The sequence below is a fragment of the Oenanthe melanoleuca genome, chromosome Z (genome assembly GCF_029582105.1).
Source record: "Oenanthe melanoleuca isolate GR-GAL-2019-014 chromosome Z, OMel1.0, whole genome shotgun sequence".
Classification (NCBI taxonomy): domain Eukaryota; kingdom Metazoa; phylum Chordata; class Aves; order Passeriformes; family Muscicapidae; genus Oenanthe; species Oenanthe melanoleuca.
The window spans coordinates 6,510,367-6,533,903 of record NC_079362.1 but is presented as its reverse complement, the minus strand read 5'-3'; the positions used below and the strand labels follow the sequence as shown (position 1 = coordinate 6,533,903).

Sequence of the window (23,537 nt, the reverse complement as noted above, 5' to 3'; positions counted from 1 at the left end):
TCTGGGTGGACAGGTGGGGTGGTTCTGCCTTGGGCTGGATGCAGGAGCTGTGGTGGGAGAGTAATAAAGGATAAAAACACAGGTGAACTCAGCGTTGATGCCTTCTCTGATTACCTGGAGCTGTTCAGAGGGGTCCCTGTGCCCCTCCACCTGTGTGCTGGGGGGATGGACATAAACGTCTGTCCCTGGAGAGCTCTGGCTTTCCCTCCTCACCTGTGAGTTCTGAGGCACTTGGCAAGGCGATATTCGTCTTCTCAGGTCGCCAAAACCCAAAATAGAGGTCGGAAGATGGGTACAAATCCTAGAGAGAGAGAGAGAGAGAGACTCGAATTATTCATGCAGAGAACTGAAAATACTGCCCTATTCCTTCCTTTCATACCGTGCTCAGCCCTGTAACCTTTATTTTTGGGGTGTATTTGTAATGCAGATTGCCTTCTGCGGAGGATCTGAGCTGTCATCTGAACTGTCCGGTAGCTCTGGCACTGGCCCGGGGTTTATTTCAGGGTCTGCACCACAGTGTCCAAAGTCTGAAGGCAAAAATTAACAGCACTTCCATCACAATCTTTTCCCTTTATGTTTGCTGTCTTAGGCAACTTCTGAGATTCAGGGCTTTATGTGGCCACATCCAACACTGCATGCGGCAGCAGCATGATCTCTCTGGTGAAAGTGAACTATAATTTATTAGCCATACCAGGAGCTAATAAACTAGCTTCCCCTGTAGTTCCACAGGGTTTTGATGCATGATACACCATAAAGCTGCAACACAAAGGGGTGTAACCACAAAACCAGGATCTTACCCATGGAAACCCTTGCTTGTTAAAAGTTAAACACTTCACATTTTTATCTTCTGGTCTAAGACATGAGGTAAACGATGAAAAGACGTTCGCCCTTGCTCTGACAGAAGTGAATTTTGGACGCTACAAATTGCTTTGCTATGAGTGCTCTTTCTTGCTGCTACTCCTTCCTGTAATTACACTGACTTTGTTTGCCAGATGTTCAGTGACAACATTATACTGCTGTAGTCTGTTTTCCAGTTGCTTTATTTGTTCCTAGGACAACTCCTTTCTTGCCTTTTCTTTTGGGGAGGAAATAGACAAAGGGGGGAAAAAATCCTTTTCAAATGTTTTAAAGTGCAAAGAGCGGGACAATGGGTTTTGCCCTTCTCTCTGTCTAACTGAAACAATGAAAGTCCTGCACTTTAATCTTCTTAGCCCCAGGGGTCTTCTAATTATTGCAGCTGTTGCACAGGCTTATGCATAGTGAGTCCTCCTTCCCATTCATCTCGGAGGCTCTTTCATGTCCATTAGCTCCTCACTGGAAATAGAGGAGCCTCCAGCTCTTGGAATAGGTGAAGTTTACCTTGTGGATCAGGGCGAGGAGAACAAAGCATTCCCCGAGTTCCTTTCCAGGATTTACAAATGACCAAAGGCTCTTCTTTGCCTCCGAGAAATCCACTTTAAATTGGCTGGGGTATTAACTCTTTAGTCCTGCCTCGTTCAGGTGTCACACGGCTCTGTCAGGGTAGGAAGGGCAGTGGTGCTTCCAACAAGGAAAAAAAAAAAGAAGGAATGAGAGGTGCAATAGCTGGTTGTGGAAAATGCACTCATATGTTTAAGAAGCAGGAAGCTTAAAAAAATATAAATACAGCTTTAGAGAAATATGTTGCCATCCTCTCTAGGAGAACAAACCTCTGGGGGCTGCACTGAAAAGCAGAAGCTCTTGTGCCCAGTTTGAAGTCATATACTATCACTTAAGCAACCTTGGAAAAAATTTATAAAAAAGAGGCAATTAATCCATATTCACTCAAAATACATTGTAATTAAGCTTAAAACAACAAACTGAATTTAAAAATTGCTTCATATACTTGGCCATTTCTGACTCAGCATAAAATATGCTTTATTACAGAAATGCCAATGTTACAAAAAAAAAAGTTTTAAAATGGCTGTGTATGTTCAGAAATAACATACAGAAAAGCCAGGTGCAGCTTGTGAATATTATTATGGGTTCATAGTTATAAAACAGGGTAAATATTTTATCTCCCTCTGTTGGGAGCTGGGTAAAAGTTGCCCACCTTTAAATTCTAGATCCAGAGCACCAAGCAGGCCACCTGAACTCCTGTTTTTATTTACTTCTATGCTACTAATATGGCAATCCTCATTTATACCAGCAGGTGTTCAGTTCACAGTTTCAACCACTGTTACTAAATTCTGAATATATTAAAATAAATACTTTTATGCATACCGCATGCTAAAAATCTAAATCTCCAGGTAATATTTTTTGTGATTTTAAGGTTTAAATGCTGGTGTTGCCTAAGTCTATGCTCTGGGCTGGTTTAGCAGTGAGGCTGTGGGGAGCAGGGTGTCCCCATCCACACTGAAATGCTCTTTTGGCTCCCAGCACAGGATGAAGATGCCCTTTGGAAGCTGTCCCTGTTCTCTGCTTGTTCTTGAAATCTGCCCAAAAATTGTTTGGAACAGTGTTGCGGGCCTGAGCCAAATAATGCAGTGAAATAACATAACAATTTAACACCCTTAATGAGTGAATTTCAGGCACCTGGAAAGTTTAATATAATGATACAAACACCAGCCGTAATTTTCCGGGGTGTATTCTTCACTTGTCACTGTTGCCAAACAACACTTGGATCCATTTGAAGCTGAAATTACACTGTTGCTTGGAAGAAGCTGTTCGCGATAGGTTTTGTCAGTTCTAAAAGGCATTTTATGGGGATGCTGGTGGTCTGCAAGCTTCCAGTTAGTGGCTGCAGCTGGTGTGTGACTCCTTATTAAATTATGAAATATGGGGATTCCCAGCCTTTTTTCTTTTATTTCCTGTTTCTCTGCAAGTGGCTTTGATAAAAAATGACGTCTGATGGCTGAGTAGTTTTCAGATAATATTTTCTGTATTAATTTCTCAGTGAATTATGACAAGGAGAAACATGTGTATTCTCTGCTTATTGGCCATATGCAGATTTTTGATGACTGGCAAAATTTTACTGAATTTGTCTGCATGGGGAAAAAGACTTCTAAATAAGTTGGGAATTCTTGCATCAACAATTTGACAAATGACCTGTATTTCTATTTGTTTGTAAACTAGCAGACTTTTTATCTTTCAACAATGCTCTAATAGCAAAGACTTGTTGTAAAATTAATTATTGCTACAATGTCACCATTTTCCCAAACTGTATTACAGTATGTTGTTTCCTCATCACGATTCCTCATGTTTCCTCATCCAGTGAAACCAACAGAGAAAAAGAACATTTAATGGTTTAGAGGCTTGTTTTGTTTTGTTTTGTTTCTATTCTGTGGATGTTTTACGGTGTTGAAACGCTTCTGAGGATTTTAGAGTGCAATTAGTTAGGTATTGCAAGGGACATGCCTTTGATGCTAAACTGTAAAAGACAGTGGTAATAGGGGAAATGATTTTGTAAGGTGGGATGACTGTTTTCTGCCACTTCAGTGCCCTTTATGGTTTGTTCTAGCTGTTGTCAGATTCAGTGGGAATTGTGTGTGTGTTGAAAGCAGAATGTGGCTTTTAGAGAGATCCTGCTTTAAACAAAACCATCTTCACACCAGACCTCCCTCTCCAAAGGTCCAGAAACTGCTGAAATTGTCAAGGTCCTTTTCAGAACCAGAAAAACCCCAAATAAAATCATACTTTTTTTGCGTGTGGTTTTTTTTTGTTTGTTTGTTTTGGTTTTTTTTTTTTTTTTTTTTGGGTGTTTTTTTGGTACAATTTGTGGTGGGTGCAGGAAAATGCGGCTATGAAAAATTGGCCAAAATCCATATTAGTGATAAATGAGATATTTGTAGTGATCTTTGATGTGTGGAAACAGACACCAGGACCATCACTGATTAACAAATCTGCTTCAAAAAACCACATTTTTGGGGGTATTTTGTCATTACTGGTAGCAGCCACTAGAGGGGGAACATCATTTATACCATAACATCTCACCTTTTTGCACTATTTCTTATTCTACCCATCTGTTTTCAGCATTGTGACAACACCTAGGTGAGGTTACAGAGTGGTGATGGCTGGAGGAGCAACACAAAATGTGCCACTGACTTAGGCTTTTTGGGTTACAGAGTGGTGATGGCTGGAGGAACAACACAAAATGTGCCACTGACTTGGGCTTTTTGGGTTACAGAGTGGTGATGGCTGGAGGAACAACACAAAATGTGTCACTAATGTGTTTTTTTTTTTGCCTTCTCAGGTGTGGTGTTTCACTACCGGGCTGCCACGAGCAGGTACACCCTGAATTTCACACAAGCCCACCAGACCTGCCGGGACAATGGTGCTGTCATGGCCAGCCCAGAGCAGCTGAAAGCAGCCTATGAGGATGGGTTTGAGCAGTGTGATGCTGGCTGGGTGTCTGACCAGACTGTCAGGTGAGGCTTTCAAAATACCCCTCACTCTTTTCCCCAAGATTTGTGTGCCTCGCCTGTGCAGGCTTGGACTGCTGTCTTGACATATTTGATGGCTTGGAGTGACTACCTAGAACAAAGGCTAGACCAGATTGAGAGAATAAAGTGGCTATTTATTAAAGACCTTCAATAGATTCACTTTGGGCTGCCAGAAGCCTCCCAGAGGCTGCACCCAAGATGGTCACAAGTTTTTCACAAAGTTATAAGTTTTGTCCATTTACATATCAGGGGCTAATTGTCCAATTACAGCTTCAGATAATGAAGTCATTTACCCCCAGTTTGCTCCCCTCCAACTCACCTTTGTTAGTACTTTTTAGGGCCTGAGGCTGTAGGGTGTCCTTGGACCCTAGGCCCAGAGGAAATGTTTTGTGTGACCAAAATGTGAAGACACTAAGCTAGCACTCTGTATGGAGTTTAGAGTTGTACACTAAAGCAGTACAGGATTTAAAAAACATAAAAGGCTAAAACCCCAAGGCATCATAGTGACAAATTTTCTGCATTTCCAGGTATCCAATTAGACATCCAAGAGTTGGCTGCTTTGGAGATAAGATGGGAAAGAAAGGAGTCAGGACGTACGGGCGCCGCTTCCCCAACGAGACTTACGACGTTTATTGCTACGTGGAGCGCATGGAAGGTGAGAGGCAGGGTCTGCAAAGGCTGGCAGTGCACTGCAGCACTTGAACAGTGACTGGGGAGCCTAATATGTGGAAGAGCAGAGAAGGAGAAACTTCCATTTAAAATAAGTTTTGGCTGCTCTGGATCTGAAGGGAACTGCCGAATGGAGGGAACCTACGGTTTGTGGTCTTGCAGATCCTAATTAAAGGCCAGTGTGGAGACTACAAAGAGGCAGCCAGAGTTCAAGCTGCCTACAGTCAGTGCAGTATATCTCACAAAAGTTGCTGTTGAAGCATCCTATTTTTTCAATGTTACATAAAAGTATTTTCAAAGAAACGCATTTTATGTTTGAGAAACTGTATATACCATATATAAGTATATGCAAAGATAGATGTAGTATATGTGCTAACTGTGTTATAATTCATAAAATATGCAATTAAGTCTTTTCATATGTCCATGGCATAAAATTAGACAGATATTGAATTGCCATCTATATTTAATAGTATCTTTTCAATAATGGGCCATCTCAGAAAGATTCAGAAAGAAACAAACAAGAAAAAAAACTCTGTATTTTTTGGGTCTTGTAAAATTATTTGGGTCTAGTAAAATTATTACAGAGATGCTTTGCAACCAGGACTAAGATACATTTTTGACTTACTACAGTGACCTGAGTGTGTCACACTGCTTCTGTTTTACAGGTTTTTATTCCATGCTAGTTCCACAATTCCTTTAAAAAAAAATCCTCATAATTCCTAACTAAACATCTCCAGGGATGATCCTTGGCTGTTACACATTTAATTTAGTGCTCTTAAAGTCAACAGAACAATAAATCAGCCTTGGCTCTGAGCAAGCCTGCCTTTGTAGATGTACATATATTTTTAAAAAGGAATTGCAAAATGCAGGTGCTCCGTGTTGGTTTGTAATCTGTCTTAGGTAAAATAGAGATTAGATCATGCAATTTTTTTACCTCCTACTGGTGAATTCTAGAGATTTTAGTTACTGAAATCAGTAAGTGTTTTATTTTTAGTAGCTGAAGATCTGTCCTGGACAACTTGGAGATTCATGCAATACATGCAACAGAGGTGTTGCAAAGCCTCCAGAAAAAGTATATGCTTGAGAATTTGTAAATTGAGCTTGAAAATTAAGTGTCAGAATTTTGTTAGTGCTTTTCATTGTCTGAATTTTAGTTATCTCCTGTTTACATCTGTCAGTGAGCAACACCTCTGAAGATCTACAATTCATGACATTTGATCCTCCATCAGTCCTTGATAGGATTGGATTTTGAATCTCCTCTAAATCAACATTTTTATATTCAGTTTCTGTCTTTCCTAGTTTATGAAGAGAAGGTTTAGTCAAAAACCTAATCTGTATAATTCCTGTGTGAAGAGCAATCCCTTGTTCCTTTCCCTCTTTAAGAACAAAGAAGTGTAACTAATGCAGAGAAGATTGTCCTGGGTGCATGTGAGCCAGCAGTTTCTCAGGCTCAAAAGCTGAACTAAACTTTCAAAAATAAAACTTAAGCCAAAACTGAAGCATTTTTCACCGAGGCTGATGGTCTCTGCTTGGAACAGCCTGGAGCCAGACTGTTGTGTGGTTCAAAGGGGCTGCAGTGACTGTGCAGTCCTCATGGATGAAAATGCACAGGCCCTCGATTTTTCATGGGCTTTAATTGGTTCTTCTTTGTTATAAAATTTAATTTGCCAAGATTTATGATCTTTTTTTCCCTCTCTGGATGCATCTATACTTCTGTCCCACTGTTGTGGCCTATCAGCTGGACTGTGGTGACATGATTTGCTTGCACATGAAACACCCATTTTTAACCAATATATAAACCAGAGCACAATATTGTACTACATTCATTATATTGAACAAGTTTAATGCCAGATTATTATAATCATTAACCAAGGACACTCCCCAGCTTTTTCCTTTTGTTGTTATTGGTTGTTTTTTTTGTTTGTTGGTTTTTTGGTTTTTTTTGTTGGTTGGTTGGTTGGTTCATTTGTTGGTTATGTGTGTGTACGTGAAAGAGATTTCATTATTTTTTCATTCTCTCAGGAGTTTTAAAATGATCAGCAGTGTGGCAACAACTTCTATGACCTCCAGGAGGAGTTTATGGGTATAGGGCATAGAAGGAGTGTAGGTGGGTTCTGCTGACATGCAGAGGAGTTAAATTAATGTTTGGATGAGGAAAAACAGGCACATGCCAGGAAGACATGGTGGTGTAGTGCAGCATAAACCATTCCTCAGTGCCTCCACAGAAACTTGAGCCTCTGAGCCTCACTCCCTTTTTCAGGTGGGGCTGAGGAGCCAAGGTGGCTTTGTCTGTGTAACAGGAGTGGTTTCTCTTAGGACAAAGGTTAATTTCAGGTGAGGAGGAGCTTGTTAGAGGATTCACTGCATCTGTGAGTTTGTACTTCAGGACAACTCACACAGAGAAGGTGGACATTTAGGCAGAATGTCAATGGAGTTGTTGGGAAGTTGAGCTAAACTAGATTGCTGTGTTGGTGGGAAATTTAGAGTTCAGGAGCTAAAATTATGCCAGATTTCTGATGGCTCTGTCCACCAAAGGTTGTTCCTGCAAGATTTGATCTTTAGCTCCTGACTTAATTCATAGCAAAATGAATCCAAGGCAATAGGGTGTTCTTAAATACATCTTTTTCCATGTGAATTTTAAAGCTGATATCTGTGTACCCTGCCCTGATTCAATGCCAAATCTATTAGACTTGCTTGCACTAGAAGAGGACCTTATTTGGAGGGTCTGTGTCAGTGGAATGACTATTCATGGCACAAGCCTGACTGATGATATCAAAATTTGGGCTATAACGAGGATGTCACCATGGAAGTCATTGAACACTTATTGGTCTGCTGGCTGCTGTTGGTGTGTTACCCCTGAAGGCCATAAATGGTGGTGGGAATTCTTGCAATACATTTTAAAACAAATGTGCATTGAATTTGCAGTACTAATTTGGGTATTTGCACTGAGGATTTGTAGGAGCAGCTCCATCTCGATTTTATTCCTTTTTGGCTGTATGGAATCAGGAAGTTAGCCAGGGACGCGGATTTCTCCTTAAATCACAAACTATTAGCTTAAATTGAAACCAGTTATCTAGGGTAACTCTTACCATTTCCTTGTTCTGAGGAAAGCCAGAGAGATTAAAGACTGCACAATTCTAATTTAAATAGTATGGGTTTTGCTGCGACAGTCAGAAGAATAACTGTGGGAAGGATTGAAAATTTCTGAGTTCCTGGAGATAAAAAGGAGAACCTGAAGTCAAAGTATCATTAGAAAGGTACTAGGCATGGTGTTTTATTACAAATTGTTTTGCATTCCTCATGTTTCATCACTTATTTCAGTGTACCAGGCACCTACAGAGACATTTAGGGTACTTTGAACTGCAGAAAGCAATTCATGACTAAAGGTTTTAATGTGATTGAGCTGCAAAGGTTTGGGTGAGGATCTCTTGACACCACCAGGTGTGTCTCCTGTGGTATAATCCATGGATGGAGATGGGTGTTGGGTGAGGAAGTTTGAATACTTCAGACAAGCAGTGTGTGCTTAATTTGACAGCACTGTGGTGCCAGAGATGGAGATAGAACCACCACCACAGCCCAGTGGTGGAGTTTGGCCTGTGCTGAGCCAAAGCACAAACCACCCCATCAGGATTGTCTCCTGGCCAGGCCCCCAGAACCCATGTAAGTCTGACCAGCCTCTGTCGTGTGCAGATGGTGCACTCACGCTCACAGAGTTATTTTTGGGGTGCCTGTGGGGAAGATTGTGCAGCCTTCCTTCCATGCACCATCTCCCCCCCACAGTGAGCACAGGGAAGACGGAGAAAAACCAAAACCAGATGTCCTTTGAATACTTTCCACCTACTCTCATGCGGTTTTGCTGTTGTCATGGAAATTTCTGTGAGAATGATAGTCATAATTAAAGCAGTCATAGTCTAAAATGTGGCCTCAGGTGAGAAGTTTTTTTCTGTGTTTTGGGCAGCTGAAGATCTTCTCTGGAGTATTTTCTGGAGCGACAATTAGATTAGATTTCAAAATTGGGACACATTAAAAATCATGGGTTTTTTCTCTAGCTCAGGGCCTGTGGTATAATTATGAGCCTTTCCATGATCCTGGACATTTATCCAGCCTTGGACATCATTCAGGGTTAAGTTCTCAAGAGGATTCCTGTTCAGCCAATGGGTCTGCACAGAATAGACTCAAGACATTCAGGAAAGTTTAGTTAAATCATTGCTGCTGTGCATCAAAAGGAATCAACTGACTTGTTCTGACGTGCAAGAGAAAAAGACTTCTTCATCTTGTCCAGCCTCCTGCTTTAAAGCTGAACCAAGCTGCTTAGATGTTTGTGGTTTTCCAGCCCTGCAGAGTGGTTTTGGTAATTAGTGACTTTGTTAAGGACAACTCTTTATAACCCTGGTGTGTCAGAGAATCAGCCCTGAACAGCAGAGAAAGAGAGGAGGGGGATGTGGAAGTCCTTGGTCCTGAAGGCACAAGGGTAAATGTTTTAGTCCTCAAAGTGGTCATGGTATTCCTGCTTTGCACACTTGACTATGTCCTAGGAATGAAGCCTTGAACAGATTCCACATTTTTGAGGGAAAGAAAGTTGTGATGGCAGTGTCTCATGACTACCTGGGCTTTGACCTGCTGGCTGTGTCCGGGTGAGGAGCAGTAGCCACAGGCTACAGGTGAGAAAATGCCCTTAGAATGCTCTATATAACATCAGAAAAGACAGCATTTTGTTGCTCTTAGCCAGCTTTTGTCTCTGACCCAGGGAGCCCTGATCTGCAGCTGTACTCACATAATCCAGGAGCTCTAACAATCCCAAAGGACAGCTCTGCTTGATGAACTTGGTGGGTTCCAACTCTCAGGAACAAATTAATAGGTCTGGTGGAGCTCACCACAGGCACATTGTGCTTAACAAAAAAAAAAAAAAAGCTTCCTAATTCTTAGTAAGAGTTCATGTTCTCCTCAAACAAAACTATCACCAAGGAATTAAAATGAAAAGACACATGAAAGTTTTTGTCTTGGCTTTGTTTTTGTTTTTTTTCTCCAATTTTAAATTGTGAGAGTTAAGCATTTCCTTCCATAGGAATGATTAGCTTTTCATATAATTAATATCCCTCTGCTTTTTCTAATGTCTGGTTTTGGATGACAGTGAAGCACCTGACCACAAGGTAAAGTTCATGAGCACCAAATTCCAGATGGGACAGTAATAATCACAGAATCATAGAATCATTAAGGCTGGGTAAGAACACTTTTGAGATCATTAAGTCCAACCATCAATCCAACTCCACTGCTCCAGTCATCACAGGTTGTGTGTTGACCCCTGGCTTTGGTTCTAGCCTGCCCTTCTTCCCACCTTGCTTTTAAGTTGTGTGATTCATGACATCCACCAATGTGCCTAACCCACTGAGACATCTCCTGAGGAGAGAAAGTCAATCAAAGCAGTGAAACTTGCTGTAAAATCAGCTGAGATCTGTAGAGCTGATTCTTGTAGAACTTTTCCTGAGGGATTATAGGTGAATCAGCTTTTGTCTTCAAGAGAAAAATCTGACTTCTTCATTTGCCCCGATATTTTGGAAAGAGATGGAAAAAAACTGACTTCCATCAGATATCTCTTTTGACCAAGCAAAACAAACACGTGCAAGAGGAAAATCCTGGGGATTCTTGGAGTGCTGTGACCGCTGAGGCTGCTCCATCAGCCTGGAGCTTGGTTTGGAACAGGAGCCAGCAATAACACACATTACATTACTGTCTGCAGCCTAAACACTGTCACGTTCTGCACCCTGGTACTGCAGAACCAGTTTTTCTTCATCTGCTAGCCTAAGCCTTGGGCTTGCCTGCACAGAACTGCTGAGTTACTCAGGGTGTGCTCCAGCTATAAAAACAATGCACGTGGCTGTTTAACACACACAAAATTGAATTTGCCCTGCCTGGTGTTGGTGGCTATGTCATTTGTTTGTCGAGCAGACGAGTTTTCCCTCTTAATTTCCTTGTTTCCAGTGTTTTGGCTGGGAAATTGAGAGGCTTCCAGCTTTATGTTAATAAAAACACTTTAAGAGTGTGGCAGGATTAGTCCTCCTGTTAAATATTTTGAAAGCACAACAGCTTTCAAAAACAGGAGTAAATTGTAGAGCCTGCATGGATTAAATGCATTTCATTAACTTCAGAATTACTTTTCATGCTTTTTAGAAGAAGTTCCTGTGGAAGGATTGAGTCTTTTTAATACTTTGAAGAAGTCAGAATGTTTCAGCCATATGCTAGAAGTGAATGAAAACCCCAGGAAAACCCTCATATTTAGATTCTTTTCTTTTGGTAAGGTGGTTTGAGAAGCCTGCAGATGCAGAACAAACTTTCAAGAGTTTTTGGATTCATATGTCAAACAAGGCCTTTATTAAACTCTTTCTTTGTTTTTCACCTTTCATCCCAACAATTACTAAGCACATTAAGTGCACATTTAATCATAGAGAATTTTAATCTATTTTAAGAGACAAATTGAGGAGTCATAGCTCCTACAGCAAATTACTGCTATTTCCAATATGATTTTTGCCCATTACTTGCTTTTTAAAAATAAGAATTGTAGAATCATAGAAAAATGCTCTCTTAATGAGAGCAATTACAAGATGACATGTTTTAACATCTTTACCCTTTATCTTATCACTAGCATTCCTGAAGTAAATGCACATTTACTTGGTATATGATGGAATTTTGCTGATTGCCCTGCTGCCTTTTTGCCTCCTTTGTGAGGTTATTGTCACAAATTCTTGAATATACTAATTAGGTGTCAAATACTTTGCATTTAACTTATTGGATTGTATTGGTAAAGATGTAATTTTTGTTACATATGTTTTCTTTTTTCATTTTCCTTTTTTTTTTGTTTTTAAATTGTGTTTGTTTGGTTTGGTTTGTTTTTTTGTAAAACAATCCTTGATAAAGATGATATCTGTTTGACAGCAGCTGATTTTAAGAAATTAATTAAATAACCTCATGTGGGGTCAGTAGAATATATTCAATGCAGAGAAAGGTATGACACTCACCTTTTAAGTGTGCAGGACTATCACTATTGCAGATACAGGCATACTCCAAGGCAAATTTGAGGCAAACTTCTACCTAGAAAGTGCAGCTTGGGTAAATCAGTTCTCTGCAAAGTGACCTCTCTTAAAGGAGTTCCCTGCATTTTTAAATCTTACACCAAGACGTAACTCCTCACTAAGTTTCTCTGCCTTAACTGAGTGCAGATGACAGCTCAGAGGAATAAATAGCACTAACTTTAATGATTTTGTGTACAAGCTCCATTTGGAGCCAGTGATCCAAATAACTTGATGGAAAAACTGCTTTTCTAGTAATTTTGCATAATTACCCATTTTCCTGTGTATTCTATAAGCGTCTCTCTGAAGGAATGTTGTGGGATTGTCTGCAATTAGTTTTTTGTTTACAGAAGTCATGACAATTAATCTCTCTTCTTCATTTTTCTCACTTTCTCATCTAACTGGACTGATATCTGCTATATAATTGCAATTTAACTGCTGATTTTCATATACATCATGGCTGCTGTGAGAGGATCAGTGAGCAGTCCTCAGAGCAGAGAGGGCTGCTCTGGAGAGGCCTTTCTTTGCTCCCCTGCTTCCTGGTGCTGCTTTTGGGACAGGACTGTGGGATAACTGCATCACTCTGTGCTGGACGCAGCACCAGAGGTGGCAGGCAGATGCAGAAGGATGTAACAAGAAATGCTCATTATCTGTGTGGTCTAAAGAGCTGAATGAACCATTCTGAGGACAAATGGCTCTTTGCTTCCCTTATCTGTCACTCCCCACACTTTGTCCCTCTACCTCCAAGCTGGAAGCTGCACACAATGTGTGTAAAGCAAGTTACACTATGGGATTGGTGCTACAGCTGTAATAACAAATCAGAGCCTCTACTTAGCAGGAAAAAGAAAGCTGGCACCTTGCCTCCTTTCACACTTGCATTCCTTTCAGTCCCCAAACAAGCGTAATATTGATGTGAATGAAACTGCTCGGGGTGATGTAGTTTCTGTCTGCATTTTTCTGTGCTCCCTTCAGACCCGTGCAGGGGTAAGACAGATTGCATGGCTGGTGTGGAAAAGCAGTGTTTCCCTGCAACAGTGGCTGTTGTGTCCTGGCCTGCTGTGGCTGAGGGAAGGCATTGGTGTCCTGCAACAAGTATTTTGAATTTGGGCTGCTGGTTTGAACATGCTCATTTTGGGTCTGGTTGGTTTCATCTGAAGTCTAGGCAAAAACTGAAAAAGATTCAGTTTACTGCTTCATTCCCAGGACATGAACATGTGAGGCTTGACTTTTCTTTAGAGTGTTTGGGTGAATAAGGTAAACCAAGACAACTGCACAACGGTGATTTACCTTGGAAGCAAAATATTAGACGTGCTATTTGCTTTGCTTTAGTTTCCAACTGGATGGCTATTACTTACAAATTGTTATTACTTGGAAGCTGAACTATACCATCAACTTCTAAACTAATTCAGCTTCTCCACACAAAGAGGGCTTTGTGCATTTCCTCACCTTTGTTTCCACATGAGGCAAGATGAAGACTGATGGAAAGCCGAGTATAGAAGCTGCTCTAGAGCAGCCAGTGGAGAATATTTCCTGGTTTTTGGGTGTTTGAAGTGAGATTCTAGCAATGCCTAAAAGGGCCAGGTAGGAGGCTTGCAGAAGTAGATTCACTTTATGGAAAAGGTAAATTCTGATGGACTGGATTTAATTAACTCAGTTGAGCTGAGAAATCTACTCTAACAGGGGTCAAAGTTGAGCCTCAGGGCTGCTGTTACCTCTGCTAGACACCAAGGGAGGGATTCAGTGTCCAGCCACAGTGTACTTCATGGCATAAAGTTTGCTTATAAATGCTCATGCTCTGTGACAGTTTAACTTTCAAATTCAAGCCTGGAACATTTGGTTTACGGCTCTCTGATTATTTTTCTTTTTAAGGAAAAAAATGTTGCATTTTACTCTATAGGAGAGAAGCGAAAAAGATAATGCAACATAGTTCCTTGTGTAATGGAGAAGCAGAAAGAGAGAGCTTTACTTAAAGAAACACTATACATATATAGAGTAGTATGTGAAAAAAAAACCAGAAAAGGCTCATTGGTCCAAGAAGGCAACACTTCTTTGAAAACACGCTTTCTGCAAAACATCACGAGACACTCACACGGCTCTCATGCACCCTGCCAATGCATAATCATTGTTATAATTTCTTGTCCTTATGCAGGCTGAAATCCCAAGGCTTCAAGGCTGCTTTTTCCCTGGTTCCCAGCTGTATCCAATGACAAAAAAATACTCATATTTTGAAAAAAGCCCCAACTTTTCAGCCCTCTGAGGGTAGTAGCGGGGCAGGAATTGACTGACAGCAGACCGTGCTGCTCACCTTTGTTATTTTATTTTTTTTTTTTCTTTTTGCTTCCTCCTCCAGACGAAGTGGTCCACGTCTCAGCCCCCCAGAAGTTCACCTTCGAGGAAGCTAGGCAGCTGTGCGAGGAGCGGGGCGGCGTCCTGGCTTCCGTGGGGAACCTCTACGTGGCCTGGAGGAACGGCTTCGACCAGTGCGACTACGGGTGGCTGGCGGACGGCAGCGTCCGCTACCCGGCCTCCGTGGCGCGGCCCCAGTGCGGCGGGGGTCTGCTTGGGGTGAGAACCCTGTACCGCTATGAGAACCAGACAGGCTTCCCTTACCCCGATAGCAAGTTTGATGCCTACTGCTATGAACGTAAGCATTTATTATTATTCTTCTCTCCCGGTCGCGGTTTCCGGCGGGCTCGCCGCCCGTAGCGGTTCCTCTGTTGCGCGTTTCGGTTCTCGCGGTGCAGGTTTTTAGAAAGTAAAAGGGATGTCTTAAAGTAACGCTGGCAGGTGAAGACAGGCAGAGTTTTAAGGTAAGTTTCCTGAGCAGTGTTTTGACCCTGAGTCTGTGCATGCTCTGTATTTTGGTGCCTGATAGCACCTTGGTATTTTTGTGTCCTGTCAATGAACAAAGACATTCAAAGCCCACCTTCTGCAGGTGACTCTGCCTTGGCAAAGATGGTCTCTGGAAGTCCTTTCCAATACATCTGTTCTGTGGATCTGTGATAAATGTCCTAAAGGTGAACAATGGATATCCTGTCTCCAATGATGGCAGCAAGAGAAGCTGTTCACAGGCTGTGTGCAAGGCTGGCCACTTTCAGATCTCTCAGATGCCTGTAATTTGGGGGCCATCTGTTGATCCCAGGGACATTGTCCCATTCTTTCTCTTTCTTACTCAGTGTTTCATGGGCCAGTGGGTGGTCTAAATTGCCTTTATTACTGCTGCTTCTTTCCCTCCTGGTATTTTCACAGGCACTTCAAGCACTTGCCACATTCACGTGGTAGACTTCACCAATCTAAACCAGATGTCCTCCACACCTGTCAGCTTTCTTTTGGGGTCAAATGTTGCCCTGTAACCTCATCTGTCTTCAGTGCCAGCTGCCTGGCTCTGCTATTATGGTACAGCCTCTCCTTGCATAGGTTCCTGTTGTCCCAAAAGGTTCACCAGCTTCCCAGCTGAATACCCTGCTTCTCTGGGACTTGCAGCCTCAGCACAGGTGGGGTTGGACAGCTCAGCTATTTCCCTGCAGGCCTTTCTCTCCAAGGAAGTTCCTTGATGCAAATAGCATGACTGACATTAACATTAAGTTAAAGTTCAGAACTTGGTCATTAACTATGAGTATTTAGGTTTTTTGGACTCAGTCCAGTGACTGTAACTCAGAACTACTTGAAAAGTGTAGTTTGTACTGTCCTCATTTTTGTGGATGATGAACTTACTGCAGCTGCAGATCTTTCCAGCTCAGGCACTGAAGATCTATTTATGAGCAAATCTTACTCTTTGAGAACAAATCCCGACATCTGCTGCAACATTATGATCTGGCTGTTCTCAGACAGTGTTGGTTTGTTGTTTTAATTTTCCTTTATAGTTTGTGGGTATGATGTTCCAAAACTTTGCATGTGGAAATAGTCCTAATGGAACTTCTTACAGGAAAAAGGACTTAAGTTCAGGAGTTTGTGCTCTAATCTGCAGAGCAGCATTTTGTCATATCAATCCTTCTGTTCCTACTCCAAATTGTTTATGACCTATTTAAAGTGTTGTGGATAAAAAAGACTTTAATGAGGGTGTATTTCATAAGTCCCTCTAAAAGACTGGGGTAAGAACTGAACATTTTGCCTGTAATCTAGTCTTTAGTTAGGACAAATTCCAACCTGTTGTTTGTTTTTGTGAATTTTGCTGCTTTCAAGCAAGATGTGCCTTTAAAATGTTCTTTCCAGAAGTTTTAGTTAGCACTGTTTGTGGTAACATACCATTTGTTCCAAAAGTGACCTTGATAGGTATTGGGTTGTTGCCTTTTATTTAAAGGCTTTTCCCGCAAAGTCTTGCCCTTGGTATATAAAGAATAAATATTCCATCACTTTGCAACCCAGGAATAGACAGCTCAGGACTATCAAACTTTTTACAAGAGAAAATAAGACTAAAAAGAACCAAAATAGTTTTGTAGAGGCTGAGCGGCTCTTTAGCACTTTTAATTACAAACAACAGAATATCAGAATTAATTAAACCCTGCTGGCTAGAGGACTCAGGTTTTACCAGATACATCTGGCTTTGTGTGGGGAAATGCAGGGGTGTCATGCTGTACCCTCCTTAAGGGTGCCACAAATTTCAGAAGTTACTGAAAGCTCTCTCTCCCTCTCAGAAGGTGCTTGGGATCTCACAGGAACCAGCTGTGGCTCCTCACTGCTTTTGCTAAAAGATTTATGCAAGTGGTGAGTAATGAGACTCCCTGCCCAGCATCTTGGTCCTCCACATCTCAAGCAGCTGCCTGGTGCAGTGGCTTTATAGTGAGTCACTCTCTCCCACTGGGGCCTTGGACCCAGTCCCTTCTTTGGGGCAGAAAAAGGGAGAGGATAAAAAAAAATAAATGGCTCTGCATGAGAGCAGAAGGCTTGAATTTAAGCCCTTTGTTTCAAATCATCTTTTGTCTGGAAGTTTCTTCCGAAATTTCCCATTATCTCAGTTTCAAAGTTTCAGTCCATCACGAAATCTGCTGTCCCCCAGCTTGGCTTGCTTTGGGGTTGACATCAAAGCTTTCACACAGTGATTCCCACAGTGCCTGACTTCAAAACTGTCCTGCCCAGGACCTGGTCTCTCAGTGTAACCCCAGCCCTGCTCACAGCTCTCACTGTGTTTCTCACACCCCATGGCTGTGTTTCTCTCCTCACCTGGACTTTCAGTCACACCATAGCACATCTGTGCCAAACCAGGCAGCTGTTCCAGTCCTCACAAAGACAAATTGTGCATTTGAGAAAGGGGATATCTCCTACTTCATCCCTGCTCAGGCTCCTCACTCCTGTTTCATGATTATGAGTCTCTTTGGTGGAAAATCTCAAAATATTAATTTTAATTTGTGGTTTTAAGAAACCTCAATCCGTATTTGAGCATTTTGCTTGCTTTTAAAGAAGAATCATAGTTATTGAAATACATATAAAACACAGGGAGCAAATTCAATTTAAAAATGATATTCACTAGTTTCAGTAGAGCAGCCAACCTGGACAACTTTTAAAGTACAGTTAAGTTCAGGATTTTAACTTCAGCAGTGTTATGGGTACAAAATTACATTGTATGAAGTGTCTTGTCTTTATGAAAATAAGAGTGGCCCAGACTAATAATACATGATTTAAAATCAAAAAGCCCTGTTAAAAACCCCTGAAACTTTCTCCCCTTTGATCACAAGTGCTTTTCACTGTTCAAAAACCACATGGGTCTAAGTTTCTGAAACATTATCTGTGTGTTTCGTTTCATGCCTCCAAGGCTTTTGCCAGACCTTTTCTTTTCTCTCCTTTCTTTTTTTTTTTTTTTTTTTTTTTTTGTCTTAGAGATACCTAATCTTGTATCTGATGGGGCCTGAAAAGGTTTCGGGTTAGACACATGATTGAGTACTTGCAGCTCCTTGGAGGCCATCATCAAAAGGAAAGTTTTTCAAGTCTTAGCATATAGGACTTATATTAACATGTTTAAATTAAAAAAGAAAATTAGAACAGCTCTTGATGAGCACTTATGCTAATTTGTAAGAGATAACAACATTTTATCATTAAGAAAATCCTTTTTAATAGAAAACATATTTAATAATTACTTATTTCAGAGAGCTATAGGGGATTTATTTAATCCACTACTTCAGCCTCCCAGTCTCTCCAGACCTAATTCACTGGACTTTGTAGAAACCTTGTGACAGGTTCTTCAGCTGACTGTGGATGGGCCTTTCTATTCCACAGCACCTCTAGAACAAATTGCACTCCAGAAATGCTCTAATCAAAATGAATTCAGATGTTTAACTTATGTACCTGCAACAAAACTGAGTTTAATGAGCTTCATATACAGAGGTGGTTGAATTTTTTGAAACATAAATCCACTTTTTGCTGAGAAACATTGATTTATTAAAGCTGAATTCTTTCATAGACCTGTATTGGTTTTGGCGAATCTTTCAGCAAAACATTTTTTACTTGACTCAAAACACGTGTTGACCGTTTCTCTCTGGATTTGTCCATTCTCTCTCTCATTTTCCTCTCTCATTTTGCCTTCGATTCATGCACCTTTATTGCTTCTCTTCCGTTGTACCACTTTGGTTTGGCGTTGCGATTTAATTTTGGCTGGAGATTGGAACATTCCAGCTCTGGGATGGTGCTGCCATGTGTGTTCTTCAGAAATGGAGTCCAGGCTGCTTTGATTGTTTCAACACAGCCCCATCGAGAGAGGATCCACGTCTGCCACTGCTTGGGGCTCAGGGCCCCTTGCTTTGATGCTTCATCCGCCTAAAACTCAAAACCAGAGCACAGTTTTGTAGAAGAAACATAGGAAATGATGAGCTCCACAGAGTTTGGAGGAGTCCTACAGCACAAGCCACCACGAGGGCAGGCTCAGCCTCAGCAAACATTCACAGTGCTCCTCTTGTCCTGCAGCAGGAAGGATAAAGACTCCTAGGCACAGCTCAAGAGCTGGCAGGAGAAACCCTGTCTTCCTCTTCTGCTGCATGTGACTTAGCTTGGAAAACCTTGAATAGCTGGGCAGCTCTGTCCTTCTCCACAGCAACCGTCAGTAGCTGCGTGTCCCAGCTATTTCCTGGATGAGGGAATTATTTCCAGCCTGATGTCAGGGGCTGTGTTACGGGGGATCTGTGGATTTCTGATCAGTTTGGGAACGGACGCAGAATAATGAGGACATAGGGCGTGGCCATGCACGAGGAGCAGAATTGCCAATCAGAAGGGAAAAAACAAAACCCAAAGAGAAATTTATCTCAGAAGATGCACAGTGCAGGGCATAATAAACACAGTGTACTCCCACATTTCAGACTCCAGTATCAGAATGGGCAAATGCCTTTGGGCAGATGAGGATCCCAAGGTCAGGGCACAGGGTGTGCAGGGCTGCTGGCTCTGCTCAGGCTGCCTCTCTGTGAAAGTGAAGCTGTACAAAGGGATTACCCCCAGACAACCATTTCCCAGCCTTTTATTATTCTCCAAGGAAAGTAGATTTATGTTCCTCTCTCAGATATGCCATTTATCAAGACCTGCACAGCTGCAGAGATCCCCACTAATTTCTTGGCCCAGCTGTGGCTGTAGTAAATCTCTGTCTCTCTTTGCTGAGCTCCCAGTGACCAGCACACCAACAGCTCTCTCTTCCTCAGGGGTTTGAGAGCTCAGTCAGACCATGCTGAAAACGGCAAGAAGATCTCAATCTACTCCAAACTAGCCTGTGCTGTACATCTCAGCAGTATCTCACCCTGAGAAGGAGGAGAAGGATGCGGCAGCTGGGTGCAGCTCAACCTTTTAAATGCTGTGTAAAGTAGGAACAGAGATTCATCAACCTGTCTGACGTATGAGGAGCAGCTGTTTGGAGCACCATGAAGGTGCCCCTCATGGGGAGGAGATTCTTCTTTTGCCTGAGCAAGGGAACTTGCATTTACCAGAGTGATTCAAAACCGGGTGCTTTACGTGCAAACACCAGAGGGAGAGAGGAAAGAGAAGAAAACACAGTTTGAGGCATTTTCCTTTCATTGCCTCAGGTTGCTCAGTGGGTCAGGTAACAAGGATAGGATCAGGAGCAGCAATGTGAAGAAGTGGAAGGTCTTCCTCTTTAAGTGTTCAAGTGCAGAAAACGAATTGATTTTGCTCTTTGTCACCTTTTCTCCATTGCTGCTGTGGGGTCTGGGCATCACCAATGGCACACGGGGTGAATTCCCTCCTTTCACACCAGGTGGGGGGAGCAGAGCACCAAGAATTCTGGTGTCAGTTCTTACCCAAGAGACAATCTTGGCCCTTTTCGTTCTTCAATTGTTTTTTGCGGTCACAAAGCAAAGATTATTGCTTTTAGTTGGTGCTGGGTTACAGATTTAATTAGGAAGAGCTGACTAAAGAGGCTTGCTGATTTTTTTTTTTTTTTTTGTCCTCTTTGGCAGTTTCATAATAAATAATGTGGAAAGAGAAACGCTATTGTTCTTTTGTGGGTAGATTGGCAGGTAATAATTCGTTCACAGAGCTACACTTACATGTGGGGAAACCAGGAGATAACATATCTTTCCCCCTTCAACCATCTGACTTCAGAAGTTATGAAATAGCAAGTGGTTTTACTTAAGAATGTTTGTGTTCACAGAGCTAAAAGAGCTGCTGCCTCTGCTGTTTTGTTAGCTGGAAAAAAAGACCTTGGGCAGTGGTGTGAAGAGGATGCAAAACTTTTAAGATTTTCTTACAAATAAGACACGCTGATACCTTTGAAATTTCTGTTGTTTTTTTTTTTTTTTTTTTTTTAAGAATATAATTTGTTTTCTCTGATTCTACTCATGCTTTGTAAGCAGGAACAGATCCTGCATTTAGATGTTCATATTTTTCTCATTACATTTGGCTTTTAATTTCCACTCAAAACAGAGTGTAGGTGAGTGGCAGTATACACCTGGAGATAAATTCTTACTGCTGCACTGTCAGATTTTGAATTCTGCTACCAAAAGTCTCATTATTTATGAATAAAATCCCACATCCCCTGTGCACCACTGGTCCTGGAAAGGTGTGAATGAGCAGGTACTGGATCAGTGCCATGATCAGAGATTTCTTGTTCACTCTGTAACTCAGATCACTCATATATATATATATATATATATATATATATATATATTTTTTTTTTTTATTATTATTATTTTTTTATTTTTAATCTGTTCTTAATCTTCTACTTGTTCAGTTTGGAAGGTTCTGCCAGTAATTTAAACTCCAGCTGGCAAAACTTTTGGACTCAGGGGAACATTCAAGGCTCTCCTCTCTGTCAGGGTTGGTAGCAGGGAAGGAACAGACACCAAGAAGAAACTTAACAAATTAACATATAAAAATATGTAAAAATTAGGCAGAGCAGCTCTCTGCATTGGCATCATGCTGAAATTGGGGTCAAACATTTCAAACATTAATTTTGAGTGTCTCAACATTACTTATACTTTGTAATAATTTATTTTGGCTGTAATTCACAGAAAGAATTCACTGTTTCCAGCTTTTGTTCCAACTTAAAGCAATTTTATGTTGTTTTGGCTGTTAGCAATGACTCAAAACAATCCCTGTCTATAGGGTCTATGTCCTTCCAGGTTCTTAGATACATACCTAAATGTAAACAGATAAACAGAGTTTCTGAGTGCAGAAAACTTGCTCAAGGGACTCAAGTTAGGTTCGTGGGTAATCTGGTCATGTTGAAAAACTATAAGTTATAGTATATATAATTTTTAAAATAAGCATTCCTCTTCCATAAAGTAGACTAATACTAATCTCAAATTAAACAGCACAGAACATACTAAAATCTTTATCTGGTAATTGCAAAGTTAAACTATGTCTGAAGTCTTACAGTTTCATTTCCTTGAAAAAATAGTGCATTTCAATATTCTCCAAAATTTTGAATCCTTGTTTAACTCATGGTGGAAGAGGAAGAAAATGCTGTTCAGTAAAGGCATAAAATTAATAAACAGAGAGTGAAAAAGAATAGCATCTCTACAAAGTCATACAGCCCTTCCAAAATCAACTTCATGCATGTTGTTCAATGTAGAAGGAATCGATTAAAAAAAAATAGTCTTTGATATGAGCAGCTGTTGGTGAGATAATTTGCTTTCTTGCTGCTAATATGTTCATGTGTTTTATTAGGAAAATCTGCCTCATGTCTTGAACCAGAAGGAGGACAAAGGAGATAGCATATTGCATGCATGATGCAAGGAGTACAGTAATGCAAAACATCTGGGTGGAGTGGAGGACAGCTCAAACTGGTGTTGTCTATTAAAAAAGTAACCTTCCCTTTGTTTATTTAATTTTTCTTTTCACACAGAAAAAAAAATGACATGGGTAGATTTTTCATTGAAGAAGTGCTATCAGTTTTTGCTTTTTTTATCCACTCAAATGAGTTTGCAATCCTAAATGATGTGAGTGAAAAAACTTACATATAATTGTTTTGACAAAGCAACTTTAGAGGCCCTCTAGTTGATTTTAACCAGAGCTGAATTGCACACAGTTTCCATGGGAGAAAATCTGGCTGTTTATTGATAAACTCTTGAAAAGTATGGGCTCTACTTATAACACTCTAAAAAGGTAATATTTATTGATTCAGTTATTAACATAAGCAAGCCAAATATGCTTGGTGTTTTTTCAGGCTGGCATAATAAATGTGTACCTATTCTGTCAAGTCATTAGCAGATAATAAGTCATGAATGATAAATATCTGCATCCCAGGCATAAATATGTGAACCCTTGGGACTTCCAAGCATTTCTTGGAAATTTGGAAGCTGCGTAAGTGGTTGTAAGTGTACACAATTTCCCAGCAGTGAAGAAATAAAGTCACCTTTTTTTTTTTCCCACAGATTTTAAAAATTTATCCACATTGCCCTCATTTTTGTCTAGCTCTGCTAGAGGGCATTAAAGTTTTCATATTCCTTCAGAGGGTGATCCTGATGGTCACTCAAAATATGGCAGCTGGGATCTGAGTGAGTGTGTTGGCTGCAAAGCCAATTCCATCCACATTAAGGAAACTGATCCTGTGATTAGAAAGGAGAGATTGAGACTTTCCATTTTGCCATTAAAATAAACCACCAAAAAAACCACAGCTGTTGAGGAAAATTGGTGAATTCGAGATTTAACAGCTACCACTCAGCAGCACACACCAGTTGTGTGCACCCTTCATTTCCCAAGCTGTGATGCAAAACTTGTGTGGTTTAACCAGCCCCATGCAAGCAGAGAGGGGAGGAAAAAATGGCAGGAATTAATTGATTCTTGATTGTGTGAGCATTGTCTCACAGATTGAAAAAAGCAACGAACATCCACTCTAGGCTGTGGAACGCCAATCACAAAAATCTCTCATATTCAGGTTATGCTTTGCTTAGTGGGGTTTCAAGAACTTTACTCTTTCTTGCTCAATTGAATGTTTTAGCTTAAAACAAATAAACAAATATATATATATCTG

The 23,537-nt window shown here is 40.9% G+C and overlaps 1 protein-coding gene across 1 annotated transcript in view; it reads left to right on the top strand.

Moving 5' to 3' along the window:
- Nucleotides 1-23,537, top strand: part of VCAN (versican) — a 98,781-nt gene that overhangs the window by 18,825 nt on the left and 56,419 nt on the right. The window contains exons 4-6 of the mRNA XM_056514411.1: nucleotides 4,211-4,385; nucleotides 4,928-5,055; nucleotides 14,484-14,777. Of these exons, the coding sequence (XP_056370386.1) occupies nucleotides 4,211-4,385; nucleotides 4,928-5,055; nucleotides 14,484-14,777 (597 nt within the window). The remainder of the gene's footprint in view (nucleotides 1-4,210; nucleotides 4,386-4,927; nucleotides 5,056-14,483; nucleotides 14,778-23,537) is intronic.